Source organism: Telmatherina bonti, assembly GCF_933228915.1.
Source record: "Telmatherina bonti genome assembly, chromosome: 12".
Classification (NCBI taxonomy): Eukaryota; Metazoa; Chordata; class Actinopteri; order Atheriniformes; family Telmatherinidae; genus Telmatherina; species Telmatherina bonti.
This window is the reverse complement of record NC_136610.1, coordinates 26488685-26513468: the sequence shown is the minus strand read 5'-3', so window position 1 is coordinate 26513468 and position 24784 is coordinate 26488685. Positions and strand designations below refer to the sequence as shown.

Genomic DNA, 24784 nt, shown 5'->3' with positions numbered 1-24784 from the left:
CACACCTTCCCAGACAAAATCTGCCCAATCAACGGGTTGGAAATATGTATGGGCGTTCCTACCCCCCCACCACCCACCCTTTGACACTGCCCTACCAAAGCTGTGTGGTTGTGCGAAGTGAATGACGTCTCTGAATTTGCGGGCCGCCGACGCAGGGCTGGGTTTCCATTTTCACAGCGAGTTTCGGGGGGGATCGTCAACATGGAGCCGGAGATGGAGGACAAAACGGTGGAACTGATGGTAAGATCTGTTTTAGTATGGTGTACGGAATATCAGACGGGGTAACAGTCAGATATTTACTGGGGAAAGTGCCGATGCTCTATTCGACGACTGGAGGTGAGCTGAGGCGGCTTGTCGAGAGAGGTAGAGGAGAAAAGAGAGAGGAAGGGGGTTGACCAGAAATCAGAGGGAGGGCCTGAAAATGTTGGTACATCTTGCTAAGAATGCTGAACACGCCGGTCAAAATCATTAAAATAGAGGTACTTAATTTAATTTAAGATTATAATGTATTGATTTTAGGTTAGTAGGGAAATTTGTGGGTAACCGAACAGGTTTATGTGCGACAATTGTTCAAACATAGCCGAGGATTCTTGGGGTAGCTTTTACTGCGGTGACGCTGCGCCACTTTAACTGGGCCCTGTCTGATCTCAGCTAGCCATCCTGCTAACACAGGCTAGCAGTCGATGAACCACTTACGTTTACGGCTAACAATATGATGTATTATGTAGTTCATAGGTAAACCTAATAAATCATATCAAATACGAGGCGCAGTAGCTCATATGTCATAGAACAACTAAATCTGCCAATATATATATCGACGTACAGCTTGTCTGTTTATATTTCTGAAGTGCGTAGAGGGAAGTGCTGCTTTTTCATTCACAGCGATACTACGATTAGCGAACATTAGCAGTTAGCTTAAGAGCTAGCATGCTAAGTGCGTTTGTAAGCTTGACAGACATTTCAATAGCATAACTATCAGATGCATCAAAATATACTTATTTTGGGGAACAGGAATGTAAATTACCAGCATGTTACCCACTGTGCCGTTAGACGACCATTTTTAGACACAAAGCTATAGTTTTCTTAAATTGGTAGCCGTGTGGACGAGCACAAAACTAGGCTAATGTTAGCTTACAAAGCCCTAACATTACAAGGGTTAGTGTTTGGAATTTACCCCAATATAAATCACACATGTATATTAATTTTTTCAGTGATATTTTAAAAACGCAATTTACACATTGGATAGTGATGATATTGCATATATGATGTAGAACATTGCCCTCAGGTTATTTCGCACTCAAATCCCGTAATGCTGGAGAATATTAAGGTGCCAATTTAGGCCTATGAAATGATATGATGATCTTTGTCGAATGTTATGAACAAGTTATATCACGTTTAACCCAAGTATGTCCGACAGAGCAGCTAATTTATGTTGGCAAAAATGTTCAAATGCTCAAGAAGTGTAGATGTTTTGGGGAAGCAAATAGCCTCAGTTCACCGCAAGTTACATACTAGTATAATAGTCTCTCAGTAGGTGAAGTGATTGCCAGACTCTACTAGGTGGTTTAAAGCCGTTGCAATTAATAAACATTTAAATCCTGGGTTGTGGATGGATCCTGGAAACAAGCAACATTTAAACAAAAGGAAAACAAACTTGCAAATGTCGGCACAACCAAAGAACATGCACATTTGAAAACCCGAAGTATAAAAGTAGTGGCTTATACGAAATTGGATATTTGGTTCATGTTCATCATTAAATCCATTTTCCATGGATTGAGATTTAACAATTGGTTCATATCTTGACTTGCATTGGAGTAATTTTACTAATGCAGCTGATGAAATTGAATCAACTTTCAGATATGAAGATAAGAAAAAAAGTTTAGCTCTTTAGGAAATTTGGTACTCAACATTGGTTTTGTCTGTTTTGTTTGATTATTTATTTATTTATTTATTTATTTATTTTGTCCCAGTGTTATTCACTAACCATTCACAAGAGTGGGGATGGCAGAACAGTGGGTGGGGTTTCTGTCAAAACAATAGTGACAGTAATTGACAACTAATTCTGTTACCCCTCCCTCTCCTCTACCTATCCCCTCCCAATTCATGTCTAATAATGCTTCTGTGTGTATGTTTATCAGTCTATATCTTGTGTGTGAAGGAGTGTGTGTTCCTGCGCTCACTGTGCCAATGTGTGTAGCTCTAATACTGGTTTTTCCCCTCACTATCCCCCACCTCCTCCCCTCTTCTTCTCTCTTCACCTTTGGTGGTTACACACTTGCCTCTTTTCAATTTCCAACCAAACCTTGTTTATTTATCCATTAATTTTGTATTCTTGCACAAAATCACACATCACTCCTCTTCCTCAACAAAACCCCACCATTCTCACCCATCTTTCGATCCATTGACCCACTCAAACACCCACCTCTTTGATTTCCTATCCCCAAATTCCCTCATCAACCTCCTCTTCTGTTTCTTTACTTCCCATTCTCTGGACTCTTGCTCTTCCCTCTCTCTCCCTTCCTCACCCTATCCACTCCGTTCTCCTCCTCCCTTCCTCCCTTCCTCTCTCTCTTTCACACAGTGCTCTGTGCCTCGCTCTCTCTGGCTGGGCTGCTCCTCGGTGGCTGAGAGTTTGTGTGCACTCAGGTGCCTGCAGAGCATCCCCTCCACCCGGGCTCACAACCAGGTTCTGCCTCTCTCCTCTTAATTCTGCTGCTCCTCCTCTCCCTTCATCCCTGGTCATCTCTCCACCCTTCACTTTTCTTTGCCCAATTCACACATCTCATACCACCTTGGTGCCAGTGGCATCCACTAACCCCCACCTCACCCTCCTACCTCCTCACCTTCCGTTATCCTTCCCCTCCTTTTGGAAGCACTTGACTCTTCAGGTTCTTCTCTGGTAAATCCTCAAATCCTTTTTGCTCAAAATGGAGCTCTAATTGTAAAAAGTATATTTTTTTCAAAAGCTGCTCAAAGTGTTTACAGTACCCAGAATTCTTAAAGGCTTTTCAAAGTTGTAAGCAATTATTGCTTTGAAAGTAAAATCAAAGTCAGATTAGTCTGAGAAGAGCATTTCCAAAGTACTTTCATGTTAATGGAGAGATGCAGGGGCTACCAGAGAACAACCATTCCTTGAGGAGTAACGTTTTCTCCCCTTCTACCTGGAGGTGTGAGGGCCGAGGTGGGGGGGTTCTTCCTTCAAGATCTGAGAGGCTACATGCTTGCTTGCCTGCCTGCCTGGCCAAACCTGGTCTATCTGTTTTTAGTTTGTTCTTTTTTTTTCTACTCTGCATGGCCATCAGCACCAGAGAGACCATTCTGGCTTTTTGTCCTGTCTGCTTTTGTCTTGGCACTTGGAGCTTTTGTTTGTTCAGTTGTATTCACAGTATTCAGCAATCTGTTCAGGGGATTTTGCTTCACATGTGACAGGTACACAATAAATGCACAAAGCAAGTCAGAAGCTCCCATTTTCAAGTAGTCCCCTTTTTTTTTTTTTTTTTTTTTAAAATCAAGAAATTTTACCTTGGTAATACAGCTTTCAAATCCAAGTTGGGCTGACAGGAGACTATTCTGTGGTTCTTTTTGGGTAGCGGTGGGGGGGGGGGGGGTTGTCAGCAAAGCCATTTTCATTGGCTGACTTTGGTTCTGTCATCACCCACACAAATGATTTAAAAAAACAAACAAAAAAAAGGCTGACTTTCAAGTTAAAGCCCTTTTGTCCTCCCATTTCCTCAAAGTAATTTCTGAGCAAGTTGGAACAAGAAACTAAGAAAAAAGAATTGCGTTACTTTTAAAATGTAGTGTTACGCTGACTGCTTGTGGTGTTCTGTGTTTTGTTGGAGTTTCAGTTCAAGGATTTGCAGATCTGGTGTGCGTTTTAAGAAAGACTAACATCAACGTGCACTGGACCTCAGTGAGCCCTTAGGATTACACATGGACTTTGTATTGGTGTTGTATGTTTGTTGTGATCAGTCATTACATTGTCTGGTCATACATGCTTTAAAGAACTTAAAATGGGTGTAAACAGTAGGATAGATTTAAAAGATAATGGTTATTACTCTTGAAGGATTTCTTTGTCAGTGTCATTTGTACAGAATTGGAGAATAATTTAACTTTTTGTGATTAAAATGATTTGGGACTCTGAAGAATGCCATCCAATAAAAAAAAAATTAATAAAAAAAAGAGTCATTTCATACTGGCTCTGAAGAAATCTTAGACATAGTTTGGCTCTTGTTACCTTTTTTTCCCCATTTTTTTTCTTGGTATATGCACAAGACCAGTATCTGTTTCATTACAGCCAGGCCAGAGCTGCTGCCAGTGACATACCCAAGATTTTGTGCTTTAATTTCCTGTCCAGACCGCTAAGGTCACATCACAGACAAGAAAGCAGATATATTCCTTTTGTTGAGGTTCTCAGCTTATTTTACTCCATTTATGTGTGTATGCACGGCTGTTTGTGCGTGCACGCCTCAGTAATTTTGATGGTTACCCTACCTTGGCTGTTATTGTGGCACTCTTGTGTAAAGCGCTGTTCACACTGCTGCCCTGGCTCTTAATGTGCCTTTTACAGGCTCAAGGAGAGCTGAACACTAACATGTGCCTTCTTTGTTTTTCTTCTTTTGCATAGAATACATCAGGGATGGAGTCACAGAACCTCGTGGACGATCTGTCGCCAAAGAAGAATACAGTTCTCAAGGTGCGTCTTTATTTTAGTTGACATTATCACAGACATGTATGTGCTGCTTTAAAAAAAAAAAAAACCCGTTGTGTATGCATTTTCAGAACTCTTAGTGTAAAGAATGGTGGTTGGAAATAAAAGCTTTGGTAGCTTCCACATGGATTACATGTAGAAAGTTAAATGGTAACTGTATTAAAACTGTTGACATGAAAACTGTTGACATAGGGATTTTTGTGGATGTCATTTGTTTTAAATAAAATCCAAACACATTTGATAAATGTTGTAGACCTTAATATTTATTGTCTTTGTTTGTCAAGCGTAACATTGGACAGTAAAATGATCAACTTGCTTCATTAATTACAGCGTGACACATAGACTGTTACCAACACCAACATACCAGCATCCAGGTTTAAACGATTATTAAAATAATGTCATCAATATCTATTTTTGAGTTAAAATTATTCATTTAATTTCAGTTCCACACCATCTATTTAACACTAACCAGGCTTATAGATGTATTTGTCCACTCCACAAGCGAAAAACTATCCAAGTTCTGTTGTTACATAAATAAGATTAATGAGAATGATCTTTAAAAAAAGATGACAGTAAAATGCTTTGTTCATAAAAGCTACATTTGCATACAGGAACTGATCAGGTCACACTTACAGCTGCACCATTGTACTATTACGTTATAAAGTTGTGAATATGGACGATTCTTTAGCAATTTTTCTTAAAACAACCGTTCATGTTGTTCTACTCATGTTCTACTTGTTGCAGTCGGAATCTCAAACCCCCCTCCTTTTCCTGCTTCAACACACCTGAATTAAGTTAAAGGGTCATTGCACACAACGAGCTGTTGATCATTTCAGTTTGAATCAGATGTGTTGGAGCAGTGAAACATGTAAAACCTGCAGTACAGTGGCCCTCAAGGACCAGAGCTTCAGATGCCTGGTCTAATGCTCTTTGAATTGCAGACTAATCCAGAAACATGCATCGTATTTGTTTGCATTTACAAATATTTAGATCTGGGATAAGCAGCACATGATCAGACTGGTGGAGAGCACCATTGGAAGCAGGATCCATGAATTGATTTCAAGACAAAGACATTGAATAAATCCCTTTTTTTTTCTTTTTTTTCAAACATTGTGTCTTTGCAGCTTAGTAATGGTCCTGTCGTGGGCTCTCGCAAGCGTCCATCAGAAGGCAACTATGAAAAGGAGAAGGAACACTGCATCGCTCTGTTTGACCAGTGGTCAGAGGCTGACCAGGTGGAGTTTGTCGAGCGCTTGATTTCCCGTATGTGCCACTACCAGCACGGCCACATCAACTCCTACCTCAAACCCATGCTGCAGAGGGATTTCATCACTGCATTGCCAGGTACCAATACAGCTTATTGTGTAAATTCAGCTTTTGTGAGCATCCATCCATAATCCATCATACTGTCTGCATTAATAACATTCAATATACATATTCATGAAGTCCATTGCTGTAACAGGTAACCTACCCATTGCAGTGTGAAGATTACACGTCTGCTTATGACAAAATAATTCAAACATCATGTGACGCTACACTCAGCTGAGAAGTCAGTGTGCATTTCTAAACTTTACCGCAGACCAGTTATCCATTAATGACATAAATGTTATGAAAAAGAAAACACTGTCAAGGAAAACATTTTTAAAAGAAAAAAAATTTCATTTCCTGATGAAGACTTTCATTCAGTTGTATTACTCTAAATATTTATAAAGCTCATGTAAAAGTTGACGTTAAATAAACGTCTGATCCTTTTTATGTCCTGTTAAGACTCAGAAATAACTACAATAACCTTAAATTCAGTTCACTGAGCTGTGTTCCTGTGATGGACATGGAAGTTCTTGTCTGTGGACTGAGGAGGAGAAATACTTGGGCTGCGTCTCGCTGAACTGCAATTGTTTCTATAATCACCTCTGAGACAATAAGAAAAAAAACCAAAACAACTAATGTTTTAGGAAAAAAAAGTCAGATTTATTTATTTTTTGTCAAAGGCTGATGTGACACCTTTGGGCATTATGGTGAAATTTAGGGAGAAACAGAAAGCAACTGTGACGTAATTATGTAAAGTGATTAAAAAAAAAAATCAGCCGACTGTTTAGTTTTTAATGAAAGCGAAAAATATAAACCTCTTCTACAGGAAAGAAAACCTGACATGACTTCTACCAGATCTTGGCGACGTATAGAAAACAGGATAAAAACACATGTCCACAACTTTCCGGCAGGGCCAGCGTGTGCTTTTAAGATATATGATGTTGAACGTTTTGTTGTGACTAAAAGCTGAAAAAAGAAATTTAAAACTCTTATCATTTTACATCTTATGACAACTTAACAAAAAGTGCATACATTCTTCCAACGGACACGACAATCATACGTCCACAGAAAGTTTGTGTAAAATTGCCTTGAGGAGTAATGTTATTTATTTTTTAAATGTACTTCTAAAAACTCTCCAATGTCGTTAAATACGCTTTCCTTGTCACTTTTTGTTTAGCCCAAGGCTTGGATCACATAGCGGAGAACATCCTGTCCTTCCTGGATGCGCGCTCGCTGTGCTCGGCAGAGCTGGTGTGTAAAGAGTGGCAGAGGGTCATCTCCGAGGGTATGCTGTGGAAGAAGCTCATTGAACGCATGGTTCGAACTGACCCACTTTGGAAAGGCCTGTCTGAGAGACACCAGTGGTGAGAATGAATCCTTGCAAACTGTCACCAAAGGGTTTTATCTCATTATCACTCTGTTTCTACTGTTTAAGTGGATGATCATTGAACATATGGTTAGACTTTTGGTTTGTAGTGTGTTTGTTTGTCCCCCAGCTATTTTATGATTAAAAAAACTGTATATTTATATGGGATTTCATACGTAGTTTATCATTAGATTCTCTGAAAGTTAATGTTTTTTCCTTTCCCAGGGAGAAATATCTGTTCAAGAACCGCACATCAGAAGTCCCACCCAACTCCTACTATCACTCCCTTTATCCTAAGATAATCCAAGACATAGAGGTAAGACAGCGGCTAAATGGGCTTTGTCTTAATATATCGCTATTTTTCTGCATAAGTTTAAGATGTTTTGTTCAGTTTTTATCATTGTAACATCCATTTCTCTTCCTCTTTGTTTAAATATAGCATTTTACAATCTGTTTTATTGCCTGTAGGACAGAAAACACAAAATACACTTTTGGACTGTTCAAAGTGAGATAATTTAGTTTTATTATGGATGATGTCAATGCAGGGAGTCTAGAAATGATGCCAATTATCAAGATCATTTTGCGTTAATTTTCCAACATTATAAAAGTGTAAAATCACATGAACGGTCCCTATAGTTCCATAAGTTTTATTTATACATATATCTTTTAATGGCAGCATGATAAACTAATATAAAAACAAAGTAAGTAAGCAAAAAGTGCCGTGACAACTTCTCCTATGCTATGTAAAGAACAAATAAAGCCTCCATATTAACTTTCTCTTGGAGAAATTGGATAGAAAAGGCTACAGGACCTCTGCCTGGAGTTGGGAGGCTTCCTTCTGTGAATTATTAAAATGGCTTTGAACATTTCTTTTCAACATGAGTAGAAAATTTAGAAATCCAGAAAAATCATCTAGGTAGTTCTGATTTCCACTTGTCTTTTATCAGAAAGCTGCTGTTTGACACATAATACTGGAACAGTGGAAATAAAGACAGATATCGGGAATTAAATATGCTTTATACTATGGGCTATGACTGTTGCACACTGAAGACTAAAAGACATGGACCTCATGACTGATTGATTATGTTTGAACAGCAAAACAATTAGTCATAAATACATATTTATTTTTTAATTGCTCATCAGGACAATGTAACTGTCCGTGAAAGCTCCTCGTTGCATTGTAAGATCTACGTCATACATACAAGATTATAATAAAAGCAAATGATCTGAAAACATTTTGATCAGTGTTAAGTTAGACAGACATTTGTGTCATTTAACCAAACTACTGTTTTAATGTTTTATTGTTAAGCATAAAAAGCTGGTGGTTATCCTAAAGGTGGTGGCACTGATCCACTATCGAGTCCTCCTTTCTCTGTAGTTTTTTATGGTATACTTTACAGCAGGGGTGTCAAACTGCAGTCCTGGAGGGCCGGTATCCTGCAGGTTTTTGCTGTCTCCGTGCTCCAACACACACCTGACCGACACTCAAACAGGTTGACAAGAAGCTGCTGGATCCATTGATTTGAATCAGCTGTGTTGGTGGAGGGAAACAACAAAAACCTGCCGGATTCCGGCTCTCGAGGACTGGATTCTGACACCCCTGCTTTACAGGCTGGTGAGCCGTCCTCCATGTTGACACATTAGTATTTTCCTTCCTCTGTAACCAGGAGGAAAAAAATCTGACAAGGGTGATTTAATCCATTTGTTGGGGGGAATAACTCTTCCTCTGGAGTCCTGTCCCGCTCCAACATGCATCTTCCACAGTTCACATGAACCAAATCAAAGCAAATGCAATCGGCAACACTCAGATGTGGTGTAACCATGTTTTTGTGCTGTGCGAAGTTGTGGAATGGTTCAGACATAATCTTTTATAGAAAGTGACATTATTGAAAAATAGTTATGATTTATTAAATCGTAGCATTAATTGTAGAATTAAGTAATCGTGACATCCCTACACTGGAGATGAAGCTCTTCTGTGCCGCTGGCTATGAGGCCGATGTTATTACTCCATTCCTCAGGAGTGAGACTATTTCCTCCTCCAGTGTTCCTCTCTCTGAGCAGAGGGCAGTTAGAAGTTGGAGACGGATGATAAACCTTTTTCAGCAGCTTGTCTAACTATGAAGGCAGAAATCTGAAGAGACACAAACTGATGTCAGCAATCTCAGTGTTAAAGAATGCGGAGACCAGAACACAGAGCGATCCTGGGTGCAACTCTCTAGTGTATTTCATCAAAGCCAGGGTTGGCTTCAATGCACCCATCAGACATGACGGGGAGGTTGTGACCACTCCAGTCCTCCCATCAAGGAGGAATAGTAGCTTTGTTGTATTAGATTAATAAATAGGTTTATTACTGTAGGTTTATTACTTTTGAAGCACATGTCCCTTTTTAATGTTTTCTGCTGTATCTTGTAAATCCTAAGGTGCATGCAGAGGTTGCTTGTGACTCACAGGAAAACCGAGAAGTGTATCCAAAGTCCTTTTAAATCATACCATGGTCACATGACAAGGAAATTACGCTTAAGACATAAATGCTATGAAAAGATGTAAATAGAGAAAAAATCTGGTTGTTTGCTGGATTAAAGTATGTTGATGAAAAACATCAGAAATGAATAAATTGACCAATCTGGTGTGGGTTATAAGATCATAGCCCACATCAGTTTGGAGTTAATAATTCTACAATAAGTGATTTTTTTTTTTTCACAAGTTAATAATAATAATAATAATAATAATAATGCTCTGCAGCTACAATGTTCAGCGTTGTAAATATTGTAAACAAGATCAAAATGGCTTCACAGTAATGTGAGAAAGTATTAAATTCACACATAAAATGAAGACTACACATAATTGCAAGCAAAGAGTTTGCAAACCATTCAGTAATGGGATGTACTGTGGATTTCTGGTAAATGACACTGTGATATCTTGTGCTCTGTGTAGTTTTTTCTCAGCGTGTATTTAAGTTTAAATCAGGAATCGGATGTTTTTGTTTTTCTGTCTTTTTTTAGTTTTTTAGTTTTTATAGAGGGTGTGTTCCTCGTTTTTTCATGTTATTCCTACAGACATTTTGATGCTTGGAAGGTGTAATGCAGCCTTACATCATGATATAATCACGAGCAATTTAATAAATTGTAATGATCATAATGTGTCATTAATATTTCAATATATATATATAATAATATAAAAACTATAGTATTTGAATGAGACACTTTCATCCTATTTCTGACATGGGTTTCTGTCCTCCCAATACATCTCGACACAATGGTTTCCTCCATCTCTTGTGTCAAAATGAGTGTTAATTTTTCTGTTTAGTCTTTGAATGACATCTTTGTTGTGTTGTTTCTCTCTCTTCCTTCAAACAGACTATTGAGGCTAATTGGAGATGTGGAAGACACAACTTGCAAAGGATTCAGTGTCGCTCAGAAAACAGTAAAGGGGTTTACTGTCTCCAGTATGATGATGACAAGATCATCAGTGGCCTTAGGGACAACTCCATCAAGGTAAGTGTTTATAAAAACAACTTACTGCAAGTTTGGACAAAGAAAGTTTGTAAATGCTCATATTTTTTCTTGTCTATGCTTTGTCTACCTCTGTCTTGTCACCTGTTTAAACCTCTGTGATTGAGGCTCACGCAGTATATCGAGTACACAAAGTACCAAAGGTGTACATTAAATAAGTTGTATTTGATTATATATTAAAATACATGAAAGCTCTTGTGTCACTCGGTTCATCTACAAGTAATTATTAGAGAAAACAAGTTGAATTGTATTTGACTCGTACATTATTGTGTGTGTGGAAGTATAATAGAGATAACTACTTATAGGGTGGAGATTGAGTTAAATATGCAGTTGGCATGTATTAGTCTGCCCCAAACTGACATGCTGAAGTGATTAACAATGTTCTCATTAATGTGCTTTAAGCTCTAGCAGCATTGACAGAAGTGCAGTACTTTCTGTTGAGTCAGAGACGTGCGTGCAGTGTATCGTTGTTTTCTCGGGGCCAGTGTTTGTGTATTTATGAATTGAATTTTCTTGTGGCTCAGAATGGCTTATCATTTTATTGTGTGTGTTGCTGAGTTGAAAAAGCAGGCACTGAGACAGAACGCAAGTGAATTATGGGATAAAGGGGCTCAGCTCTAGACTTGTGTGTTCCACTTTTCTGTCTGGCCTGGGGAAGGAGACCAAGAGGAAGAGAAGGGGTGGACGGCAGGAGGATGGGAGGAGATTTGTCTTTTTGTCATGGAGGAGGGTGATGCACATCCTCAGAAGAAGTGAATAGCTCTTAATGTACACTCATGGCCCAGCACAGCAGTAGGGAAGTGGGCCAGGAACAGTGCATGAACATTGCTGTGAGAGTAGGCCATTCTCGGCATGACCCAAATCTGGATCCTTTTGAAAAACGCTTATTCTTCCACTTTTTCTCTGGACTCATCTGCCAAGTTGTCCCTCTGATGCACTCATCCCCATACTCTTCTTTTTTTTGCCTTTTAGATCTGGGATAAGCAGACGCTGGAATGTCTGAAGATACTGACTGGTCATACAGGCTCAGTACTATGTCTACAGTATGATGAGAGGGTCATTGTCACCGGGTCTTCTGACTCAACTGTCAGGTATGATGCCCATCTTTATAATGCAAATCTTGCGGCAAAATAAACCTAAAAACAAATAACTACAATTTATGTAAGACCACCACTTGTGTCAGAAAGATAGAAAATTATCATGATTAATAATGTGCAAATTTTTCTTTCGAGTCTGTTTCACTGGATGTCTGAAGCAGGGATTGGATTTTCAGGATAATCATGTTGTTTTTGATCAAATACGGCTGCTGTCAACTTTCTGCTGGAAGATTTTCAGCTTGAACACTACCAGGATGATACTGAGTAGGCTTTACAATATGAGGGCCACCAACAAGAGCACATTTTAGCTTGACAATTTATGACTGCAGCTTTTCTTAATGACAGTAGCACCTTGTAGACAGCTGTCAAATAGGCTGGAGAGTTATATTTTTACTTGGATAGACTGGTTTCCAGAAAAAGATCATATTGTGGGATTTACAAGTGAATAGACTTAAAATCCACTGTGAATAAATTGCAAGCAGTATTTCTTGTGATATAAGAACACATTAATATACATAATTTTACTTAGAAATGTTTTAATACTATTGTAAAAAAACAAAATAAAATAACGAATATTAAAAAATAAAACACTAACCCTAGATGTAAACTTCCAGGAATGTAAATTTAAATGTGTTATTCTAAATTCAATGGTCAAGTGGTTTATTGTGTAATTCCTATATATTTACATCATGAACAACATTTCTGAACTAAGTGTTCCTCTACGACAGTGTTACTCATAGCGCTGCTCGCAAGTCGCCGGCGGCTTACTAACTCATGACTTGCGGCTTGTGAAGCAGCACTGGCTTTCTGAAAACGCTATCTAAACAAGTCCCAGTGATCCTCAACGGTGCAGTTCTGTCCACAAACAGGAGCTGCAGGCTGCTTACACAAACTTTGCTGCCCTAACGGCCCTAGCTGACCCTGTCAGAGTTGCCAGTTTTGACTGATTTCAGCTGCACCGAACTCTGCCAATAGTGTGCGTGTGTGTGTGTGTGTGTGTGTGTGTGTGTGTGTGTGTGTGTGTGTGTGTGTGTGTGTGTGTGTGTGTGTGTGTGTGTGTGTGTGTGTGTGTGTGTGTGTGTGTGTGTGTGTGTGTGTGTGTGTGTGTGTGTATATAGATATATAAATTATTATAATAATACTGCTAGTAATAATATATTGAAAAAGAAGCACCTGGAGTCATTATTGTATTTTCACCATATACTGTTGCATAAGAATGCAATATTTAGGATAACAATTCCTTGCTAAAAAGCTGAATGTTACTGATTTGGCAACGTACCAGGATACGTAGCATGGGAACGATTTTTTTTTTTTTTTTTTTTTGAATGGCTCTCCTCTTGCTTTAGTATATTGAGTTAACAAAAAAAGTGTATTGAGTTTGTTGAATTAACAGTGAGGATCACTGCTATAAAATCTTGACTGACAATTAGTTTACTGGCTCTAAACTATAAACTATGTAGCTGTTGAAAAAATAAATATAATGGAAGCAGTAGAAAGTATAATATACAGAATGACTACAAAGATAGGAAAATACTCAAAAAAAAAAGCTGCAGATTGATCTTACATTTATTTTCAAGCTGTGATGTTTTTTTTCTCCAATTACTGGCAGGTTAAATGACAGATTTTTCTCTGGTCTCTCAGAGCACAATGGAAAAAATGGAATTTTGTGAATTGTGTCTTTCTAATCGTTATTTCTTAAAGCCCTCATTTGTTTTAAAATGTTAAATATGGATGGATGGGCTATCATTTGACATAATTTACTATTTGTTTTACATTAAATAATATCCCTAATTTATGACCCTACTTAGTCAGGCCCTAATTTATAGTAATTTCCCATCTAACTTCCAATTTGACCAAAGAGTCTGAAAATAGCTACACACACATCATATTTAACAAAGGAAACATTTAAGGTTATTCATTCAGAGGCAGATTTACTGCTTCAACTGGAGATAGCTGTTGTTGTTTTAGTGCACATATTTAAAGGCCTGCAGAGTGTGTGTGTGTGTGTGTGTGTGTGTGTGTGTGTGTGTGCGTGTGTGCGTGTGTGCGTGCGCGCGTGCGCGCATGTAGACACTTGGCTACTGCACACAGAAGCTCAAAATGAACTCTCTTATTACTTCACACTTCAGGCGTACTCACTGGGTGGTATCCAAGGAAAATATTAATTCACTTCCTTAGCAACAACTTGACAGGCGCTTTGTTTGTAGGTTTAGGTGTCAGCTTTTCCAGTGTGTTTTGCATTTGACTCAAGTGTCCTGCAGTGCAATTTCGTAACAACCACCTCTTTGGGTGTGTATTTGCACATGCAACTTCTCTGGGCTCATGTGTGAAATGCAAGTTTCTCTCCATTGTGGAACTAATAAACACGACTCTCTCTAATGTCTCCATTGTTTTCCTTTTCCTTTGCTGCTATTGCATGTCTTTTCCACCGCCATCTTGTTTTCTGTCCTCCTTCCTGCTGCTTCATCTCCCTTTTCTGTCATACTGACTCATTTTTCTCCTATTGTTTTCATCTTTTTCTCACCTCTTTTGCAATTTCTTCCTCCTTTTGTCCCACACACTTAATCATTAAACATCAACATCACTATCTGTCCCATTATTCCATCTTCTATTTGCCTCTTCAACACTTTGACTTCTGTCCCAACGTTTTGCTCCTTCCTTTCCTTGTCCACAGGGTGTGGGAGGTGACGACGGGTGAGGTATTGAACACACTGATCCACCACAATGAGGCAGTTCTTCACCTGCGTTTCGCAAACGGTCTGATGGTCACTTGCTCCAAGGACCGTTCTATTGCAGTCTGGGACATGGCCTCGCCTACTGACATAAGCCTACGTCGTGTCCTTGTGGGACACCGGGCTGCTGTCAATGTGGTTGATTTTGATGACAAATACATTGTGTCCGCCTCAGGAGACCGCACCATCAAGGTGAGCCAATAAAGCTGTTTCTTAAAAAGCAGCAGGTTTTTGTTTTTACTTTGGTTCTTTGTCTGTTGCTGCAGCAGGTCATGAATACAGCTTGCCTCGTTTAATGCCGGCCTGTGCTTTACAAAGCTTTCCTTATTTCCTCCTCTGTAGGTATGGAGCACCAGCACCTGTGAGTTTGTGCGCACTCTAAATGGTCATAAGCGGGGAATCGCCTGCCTACAGTACAGAGATCGGCTCGTAGTCAGCGGCTCGTCCGACAACACAATCCGGTAGGTGTGAAACACTGAAGCATTGTAGCTGGTTGCGCAGGGTTATTGTGTTTTTCGGGAGGCTATAAGCTGTGTGATCTTCATCCACGTAAATGTGGCTGAAACTGCCGCACAAACATGGTCATTACCTGAGTTGGATAGCAGACTTTTGTAACGATGCAGCGGTTATGGCGTATGGATTTTGTCATAGCCTGATAGCAGTGTTAAAGTGCTTTCAGTGACCACAGGATAAGTAGCCTTAATGGACTGCTTTTAAGTAAAAGTTACAGATGCTGCTGTGAGACAGGAGAAACAGGAAAACAAGTGAATGAGTGCAGCTTCCGCTATAATAATATATCACACGTGAGCACAGGGAGGAGGGTAGAAACAAAGCTCTGGAACAACAGAGTGCTATAAAGCTCTCTGTACATGCAGCAGTGAGCTACTGTTTACTCGCCAACCAGATAATCTGCAACTTAGAGTAAATATCTTGCATAATTACAACACGTGTAGCACATGTTTCTTTCACTCTGAAAGCCTAGATGCAATCAGAAATATCCAGTTTCCTCCATTTTAGATGCTCATAGAAAAACTGTAGCTACATTTATAACATTAGCCGTTCAGGCTGTCAACGACTCAGGCATCCAGACTTACTTCCCATGCTGGGACAAAATTAGTTACAAAAGACTTTGCCCTTTTCTCAGTAGCAAAATATTTTATAAACATCAGGTGAAAGTCTTTTAAATTCTGCCAAAATAATATGATGTTGAGAGAATTACTTTTCTGAGATGTGGGACTGAAATGATTTGCAACTGTATGGATTTGATGAAGGCACTAAATTAAACTTTGTTGGCTAAAATGTGTGTTATTTCTTTTAATAAGGGATGCACCGATATCTGTATCGACTCAATACCAAGCGTACTCTCACTTGGTATTTATAAAAGTGTACCGATACCACAACCAATACCAGATACCACACTAGTCAAGCCAGCGCAGATGTGTTTGATGACACGCCTCAGACATGTTTTAAAAGAAATAAATGCTTTGAATGTTAAAATGTGACATTCTTTTCACACTAAAAGCTCGATCTTTGTATCAAAATCACACATTTATAGTTGTATTTAGGTAAAATGTGCCAAATCAAAATAAAACTTGTTGAAATAGTTAGATCTATATTGTTAGTATATTTGTATTGGTGAGGTAACTTCAGATAGGATGGGTAATTTATTACAACCTAATGAAATTTTACAAAATTATAACAGCAATAATAACCACAGTCACAATGTTCACCTAAACATTTTGGTATCGGCAAATATCTGCAGATATTCAAATTTCAGATATCTGTGTCGGATCCGTGCATCCCTACTTTTAATCATTGAAAATTGGGCTAAGTCTCTGTCAGTGTATCCTTAATGGTATTGATAACTGCTATCAATAATTTTTTTTTATAAATTCCCAACTTCTAAATATCAGTAATTTATAACTTTAATAAAGCAGTTGTTGTATGCACTGCCATGATGGAACATCTTCTCAGCTAAATACTGATGAGTTCAAAGAGCAGAAGTTAAGTTCAGTAAAGATCCACACAGACAAATAATCTACTCTGTAACGTCGTCGTTTGGATCAACATTTGCACACTAACCGGAATCTAAGTATTGTGGTTTCTTTGTTGTAAGTTGTTTTTATAAACTTGTCTTTCTGCAGGTTATGGGACATAGAGTGTGGGGCATGTTTGCGAGTGCTGGAAGGTCACGAGGAGTTGGTGCGCTGCATTCGCTTCGACAACAAGAGGATTGTCAGTGGCGCCTACGACGGGTGAGTCTTGTGATTAGAGTTTTGAGCAGAGAATGCGTTTTGTTTTCTGACACTTTTGTGTGTCGCGTTTCTTTCTGCAGCAAAATAAAGGTGTGGGACCTGCAGGCAGCGCTGGACCCACGCGCCCCTGCCAGCACATTATGTCTGCGCACTCTGGTGGTGAGTTCCACTTTTGATTATAATAATCCTAGACTGCAGTTTCTCTGCAAACTTAAGACCTCTCACTTTTAGAGTATCAGAAACTAATGTTGATCATCAGTGCAGATGCAAAGTGGTTGTTTTTCACACGAGCACTAAGATGCTGGTGCGTGGATATGTTACTTAGTCTAGTAAAAACTGGACTAAATAAACATGTCCTAAGAAGGAGTGGGAGTATGGTTCTGTTCATACACTTCTAAACTCTGAAATTCTGCATCCCATCTGAGCTAAATTCACAACTTTATTACTCACATATTCCTGTTTCTCTCTGAGGAGGGAACCTTGTTGATGTTGGAGGAATATTGATCTGTGTGGATACACAACATGTTGACACAGTTTCCTCATGTTTTCAGGAGCACTCTGGCCGCGTGTTCCGCCTGCAGTTTGACGAGTTTCAGATCATCAGTAGTTCTCACGATGACACCATTCTGATCTGGGACTTTCTGAACGTCTCACCAAACGGCCAATCAGAGGGACGATCTCCTTCTCGCACCTACACCTATATTTCTAGATAGCAGGTACTTGGATCCCGTGACTAGGGAAACTTTATTCTTCATATTTGAAATGATATTAATGGTTAATTTAACCTTGCAGAGTCGACCTGTGTGTGAGATTGAAGACTGCTTTACTTTCTCCCTCCCCAGGTGGCGCCATGCGACTTACCCCTTTTAAGAGGAAACCCAGGGCTGATTGGCTGATGGGTGCATCTGTCGTGCAAAGGAGCCTATCTTTTCTCCTTCCTCCTTGTCATCTCTCTGTCCATCTCCCACTCAGCCCTGACACCTCCCTGCTCGTTCGGACAGACTTAAGCTTGTGCCCGTTGCCTGCCAGTTACAGTGACATACACACAGATCAGCACAGAGGATTCCCTACTACAGATCCAACGCAACTCTTCCCAACAAGTTTACCTTCTACTACTAATTTATGTTTTGTAAAGTACACTAATAACAGTATTAACGTAGACCTTATGAAACCACAAGCTCCCTTTTTATCCCCTTGATACAGACTTAAAGCAGCTTCTACTCCTCAGTTTTTAACCCCGGCCAGAACAGGTTTTCACAGACACAAAATCGCTTATAGATATATATTTATATATATATTACACAGACACACACATACACATTGACACAGCTGGACAGAGGATGACTGGAGTTCTGATGTGGGAGACAGAGACTCTTTACTCGGCTCAAGGAAAGAAGGGAAGGATGGGAGATGGAAGGAGTGAATGAGGGAGAAACGTGATTGGGGGTGGGGTGACTTCCCTGCACTCTTACTCCTTGCTCCTCTTCGTCTCTTTCTCCATCCCATTTCCCCACCCCCCCCCGACTTCTTCCCTCAACCCCACCCCCAGAGATGCACACTTGCTTGGAAATGGGGGCGCACACACTCAAAAAGTGTGTTTGTGTATGTGGACTTGTGAAACGACAGGACAGAGCAGAAGCGTCAGACATGCATGTGAGGTTGCCTTGGATACAGCATCGTGGCACACCTCTTGCTTTTTTGTTCTTTTTTTTTTTCTCTTTAACTCTTACTTTCTTACTGTTTTTTTATTACTGTTATTTTCTAATTTTATTTGAGCATTTTGGTTCTTAGTACAAAAATCATACTACTAAGCGTAGTCTTTGCTCTACCCCCCCTACCTCTCTCTCTCTCTCTGTGTCTTATTCCTCATTCTTTCTTCAACCTGTGTTCATCTGTCCCTTTCACTCCATCTTTCTCTCCCGTCATCTACGTGCTTGCTTTGGTTATGAGAGAAGCTGGAATTCAAGAGCTCAAATTTAGCTGTAAACGGAGTTGTCTTGTCAAATTGTGTTGTATATTAAAAATGATTTTTTAAAGAAGAAAATGACCTTATTGTGAATAAAGTACTTGACAGTGGTGGAGTGTTGAGCCAACTATAACATGAATGTGTGTCTAACTGTCTTATCTGTTCTTGTCTGTGTGAATGGAAGTGGGTTTGTGTACCACTACTTCTCCACATGGCGTCGATGCTATACATACATACATACATACCTATTAGCTTTTCCCATCCCAGACCTTATTATATTTATTTCAACATTTTTTAAATTTTTGTCTCATATTGTTTGAAATGACCACACAGTCTCCTTGTAGTGCTGTTATCAGACCTGAGTTTAGATGTGTTCTTATGTTCTAAACTCCGATCCTAATGGCTTAAAACATTCATTAGGCGAGCATTCCTAATGAATTTTAAACAAATCAGGATTAAAATCAAGTTTGTGACTGCGTGTGCGTGTGTGTGTGTGTTTGTGTGACAAATGATCAGACATCGCACAATAATTTAATTCTGTCCTAAACTTCACACTGTTTTCAGTTGAAGTAGGATTTCCAGAGTTCTGAGAACGACCAGCAGATGGGAGTAAAAGCTCGTCTTGCAGCAGGATCTGTTTATGAAGCTGTGGCTGTCACTGTTGGTGTTCCAAGTTCCCAGTATAAACAACCTGTTGGAGAAGATCATACACTGACTCTTGTAAACATCATCACTGAATGGGGGTGCATGTTTGATATTAAGTAACTTTTATTGCAAACCTCTTGTTTTTTTTTTGTTTGTTTTTTTTAACAATACACTTGTTCAGTGATTGTGTGTATTCTCCAAGAGGAGAGGAGGTGTTCTGGTTATGGAGATGGTTCTTCTACATTTCTGGGTTTCGTTCTGTATAGTAGAATACTTCAAATTCTGGGAATAAGTTATGTGGGATGGATTTGTGCTTGGAGCACCATTAATATATGATGTGTGTATGTGTTGGATATGGGTGTGTGTGCTTCCTCTGGGTCTGTGGGATTTTGGCCCATAATTCCTGCAGCTCTCAGGTCACAGCTCCGTTCTCACGCACATATTTGGCATTCCTTCCCCGACATGATTACCATACACCTTCCACTCTGGGTTTGGCTACGCAGAATATTTCCATCATTCCCGAGTGGAGCTGAAGCAACGTTCCAGAAATGAACAACTCACCCCAGCACCGCTACCCCCTACTTGCTTGTCTTTATCCCACACCAGATTTCCCTCCCAGCTCTATGTCTCCTCCTTAACCCCCCTCCCGCATTGGAATCCTCTGGTACAACCTTTTTTTTTTTTTTTTTTCCCCCCTGAGTCAGCTGTCTGTGGCTGCTGACATGATTGGGTCATTTGGCAGCGACATCCCTTCAGTGACCTGCTAGGATAGGGAAGGAAGGGGAGGGATGATGGATCAGCGCAAGAGAGATGAGAAGGAAAAGCAGCTATGAAACGTTAGCTCACTTCTGCATGTTTCACCATTGCTGTTTGCTCTGACACTTCATGCTGCATCAAAATTTAGCAGTTTGAAGGTGAGAGTTGGAGTCTGAACAATAATGGATGCTTGAGATTTTTTTTAAAGCACTTTGAATGTGTTCCATTGTAAAGATGGTGAATTTTAACTTTGTATTTTCAGTGGAATTCAATGTCTCAGTTGCGTATTGGCCTGAAAGTTTGTCCTACTGTGACCTTCAACTGTTTGCAATTTGACTGTTAACTTCTCATTCATAGCAAGAAGCTGTCAGGTTTAATACATTCACTCTCACACACACCTGGCTGGAGAAAGACAGTGAAATTCATGCTGTTGGATTATATTTTGTTGCTGACTTCTCATTTGCTTTGGAGGACCTTAATGCACACATTACACAATTTTAGTCAATTTATTCTCAAGCTATGGCGTCGTCTTTATCATTAGTAATAATCTTTTTTTTTTTTTATTTTTATTTTTATATCAAGGTGCAACCTCATAGTTTGGGTGGGACAATATTTACGGATTAGTACAAACGGATTAGTACAAACATATTTCTCTAGTATTGTTAAAAAACATTTATCCACCCATCATTTCTTTATATTTTGCTTACTTGAAGCCAGACTGTTTTGATCGTTACAGTTGCATGAAGAATCTTGTGTTGGGGGTTTTCTGATCATCTTTCATGGTTATTTAGGGAGTTTGCTGATTTATTTGCTCATTTTCAGCCATTTTCTTGTACCTGATCTTTTTCCAGAGGTGAGTTTTTTTTTCTTGTCTTTTGACCATGAGAAAATCCTATAAGCATTAAAAGCATGACACTCAATATAACTCAAGGGATAAACCAGTGTTGTGACATAAGACAGTTTGGCAAATAATCCTTTTTAAATTGTATTGTTAGTTATATTAATAACAACCCATTGCAAAGGAAAACATGACAAATATAACAGTTGGACAGACATAAAAAGGTCATTTTGCACCAGCAAGATTATTTCCAAAGAGCTCTGAGCCAGAGCGGGCCGCAACCTCTCTGAGGCGACTTTTGGTGAGAAGCAGGGACACAGTAGACCGGTCTGCAGTACATCACACCACCAACAAAGAAACAACAACCATACACTCACTTTTTTTTTTCTAGGGTCAGTTTGGAATAACCTTTATGTATGATGGTTTTGGACTGTGGGAGGAAACTGAGGTAACCAGAGAACACTCACATCCACAGGGAGAACATAGAAACTTAACAAAGGCCAGCTGAGATGTGGACCAAGAAGCCTCTTCCTGTGAGGTGACGGTGCTAAACCACCACACACCACCATACAGTCTGGTGTTCAGTGTGTGCTCAAAATATCTAAGTGGATAAGAAGAGGACAAAAGAAGACGTGGCAGGCATGAAGATGAACATTATCTCAAAATATTGAGGAGAGAAAACCAGAAGACAAATGGCAAAGATCTGGCTCACGGTCTGAGAAATGACCTTTGGTTTGTTGTTATCGGATTTTCTAAAGCTTCATCAAAAGTGGTCTCCACGAAAGAGTGGCTAACAGGAAGCCATTAATAAAGGAAACTGGTAAAAAAAGATTGAAGTATGCTTAATGACAAGTACATCGCTGCAAATCAGTGGCAAGTCTTGAGTCGAGCACAGACCTTAAGATTTTTGGAGCAGTTTGGGATTAAGACAGACACCAGGACAAAAGCCAGCCAACACCCAAAGAAGAGCTTTGGAAAGTCCTTATAGAAGCCTGGAGAAGCCCGGTTTGTCATGTTAAACATTGACATTCAAGCTTGTTAGGCCGCACAAACTGTTTCTGCCTCATTTACTATATTTCCATTTATGTTTGGGTATGTTTCAATAAATTGCTGCACCTGTTTCCTGTTTTCCAGGTAATATATAAACTCAACTCAACTCAACTTTATTTATATAGCGTCAAATCACGGCAATGCCATCTCAAGACGCTTTACAGACAGAGGGGAAAACATAATGAAGGCCAATTCATAACAGCCTATATAAGGAAACCAACAGATTGAGTTGAGTCCAACTCAATCTCCCATCCTGAGCAAGCACACTGGCAACAGTGGGAAGGAAAAAACTCCCTTTTAACAGGAAGGAAACCTCCGGCAGAACCCGGCTCAAGGACAGGCAGCCATCTGCCTCTGCTGTGTGGGGGGAAGAGGACAGAAAGACAACAGACAACAGGAACTGCTACTCCCGGCCAGGGAGACCTGCTGAGACAGGAGACATACATGTTAATGATGCAACACTGTTATTGGGGGGGGGGTAAAAGAAAGAGATAAAGAGAAAAAGAAAGAAGCTCAGTGTATCAGGAAATGTCCCTCAGCAGTCTAAACCTATAGCAGCATAACTAAGGGATGCTAACCATCCCTAGCTGGATAAAGAAACGAAGGGTGGTTAAATATGGTGATAGTACATCTGTTTGACTGAGAAGTTGGTTATCCAGTTAATTAAATGTTAAAGTAATGAGTGGATGATGACAGACCAATCCTGCAAACCCATGTTGGTATTAGCTCTGCTCATCAAATCTCAGCATAGTTCACATTAAGCCAATTTAGCCAGACCTTCTAAAGGGAGAAATGTTTTGAAGCATAATTTGATCATGAGATTTTATAATATCATATTACCTAAACCTAATGCCTTTTTGAATTTCCCAGAATTCAGTGTGATGTGTGGAGATTGCTTGTTTTGCTTTTTGTCTTTCCAGCTCTCTGAAACCAAAAGATATTAAATACAGAATTATATAAAACAAATAATGCAACCAAACGCTTGTATTTCAGTGGATGGAGCTTGCCAATGTTTAGCATTTTGCTGAATCAATAACTTGCATCCTACTGAGCAATGAAACCAGCTGACCACAGCAAAGCATTTGCATCTTGATTCTCTTTCAAGATTAGCAAGAAAACAGCAGGTGTTGAAACAATTCAAAGAGGCTGAGAGACGGGAAATGTTTCTTTAAGGTTTACTGAGTCGAGAAAGACTGCTGCACACAGAGCTGAAATAAATAAATGAAATCATTTTATCGTAATAATTATAGTAACCATCATAGTAACCATCATAGTAAGATTGCTTATTTAGGGTTTCTGTCTTCTTTATATATATAATATATATACCTTTCAATAAATTGTTCCCTTTAATATTTTTCTCTTGTGTGTATGCATGAAACTTTGGTTTGTTCCACTGAATGTCCTGGTAGCAGCACTCTGTATCCACGGTATCACACAGGAGCATCATCCCCTGGGTCGTTTCTATAGCAATGCTATTAGAGAAGGCACCCTCCCAGTTGGGTTTGCCCCTGCACTCATCACCCTCTGCACCTAAAAAAAAAAACCAGGGGTGTATTGTCCACATGGGGAGGCAGGGCATGAGGCGGAATCATGAAGTAGCTCTCCAGTTGTCTTTGGTTGCCATTGGTTTGGTTTGCGGCAATTGGTTGTCTGATTTTGGTGCAGCTTGGTTTTCATACATTCCAGTTCCTAAAGTGTCAGTCCCTGCGGTGAGTTGTCATGGGCTCATCCGGGGATTGTGTGGTCCCTTTCCAGAGTCCCTTGTTATCCATCTTCATGCGCACACAAACACACACATACATATACACACACAACATACATTTCCTAGCTGTCCTCTTCTTACAAACAGGCATTTAGTCATCATCATTCATTCGAATGTTCCCTCATTCATCCTTCTATTCATGCATCCTGCCATTCAATCAACAGCCTGACAGGTTCTCACCAATTTCGCAGTGAGACAGATAAGTGCGTCACATGTCAACAGTCCACTTTTTTGTCCATTGCCTCTGTGCAGATCTCTATCTCTCTGTCCACTTCATCGTATTCCTGTTTTCACCTGCTTTCCCTTTATCTGTAGGCTATGCACCCACTCTCTTGTTCAGTTTCTCCCTTGTGTTCTCTGTGTATGGTCCAGTTGTAATCCCATGCTTGACATTGTCCAGCTGCTCCAAAACGGGAGACGTGAAGGCTTTGTGGTTTCCGTGGTTTTGGAATCAAGGCCTTTGTACAGCCTGGGACTCTGCCTGGCCTTCAGGTTCTCTGTCACTAACTCAGTCTTCTGAAGGAAAGCAGACCAGGTCCAGCATTAGATGAGTTATCGTCGACTTGGTCCAGTACGGGAACAAAAGAGAAATAATCACTAACTAGGGGCTTGTAGTGGCAAATTAGGACGTATAAAGCTAAACCCCATGAATGATTCATCAAGTTTCTGGTCAATATTTGTCCCAACGAAGGGAGATGGTCAGTCATGCGTGACATAAGAGATGACTGGGTTAGCAATTGGCAGGCTCAAGGATGACAAGACAGTGGGTGCTAGCGTTAGCCACTA

General features: G+C 39.8%; 1 protein-coding gene across 2 annotated transcripts; it reads left to right on the top strand.

Annotated features, from left to right (window-relative positions):
• The first annotated feature begins 112 nt into the window (after nt 1-112).
• On the top strand, nt 113-19015 carry fbxw11a (F-box and WD repeat domain containing 11a). 2 transcript variants are annotated; one of them, XM_079249482.1, is made up of 14 exons: nt 168-240; nt 2582-2686; nt 4628-4696; nt 5836-6055; nt 7197-7383; nt 7611-7701; nt 10742-10879; nt 11870-11988; nt 14669-14918; nt 15069-15187; nt 16871-16981; nt 17062-17140; nt 17533-17697; nt 17824-19015. In XM_079249482.1, exons 1-13 carry the CDS (start codon nt 202-204, stop codon nt 17692-17694), a joined length of 1689 nt encoding a protein of 562 aa, XP_079105608.1. In that variant the 5' UTR covers nt 168-201; the 3' UTR covers nt 17695-17697; nt 17824-19015. The 2 variants fall into 2 exon arrangements, with proteins under 2 accessions (XP_079105607.1, XP_079105608.1); XM_079249481.1 differs by lacking the exon at nt 2582-2686 and having other exon boundaries at nt 113-240.
• The last annotated feature ends 5769 nt before the right edge of the window (nt 19016-24784 follow it).

What these genes read in the sequence shown, in the direction of transcription:
- fbxw11a (XM_079249482.1), top strand. Translation starts at nt 202, where the DNA reads ATGGAGCCGGAGATGGAGGACAAAACGGTGGAACTGATG. An exon ending in CTGTCTGAGAGACACCAGTG is followed by an intron (nt 7,384 to 7,610) that starts GTGAGAATGAAT and finishes TTCCTTTCCCAG; the next exon opens with GGAGAAATATCTGTTCAAGA. An exon ending in AGATAATCCAAGACATAGAG is followed by an intron (nt 7,702 to 10,741) that starts GTAAGACAGCGG and finishes TCCTTCAAACAG; the next exon opens with ACTATTGAGGCTAATTGGAG.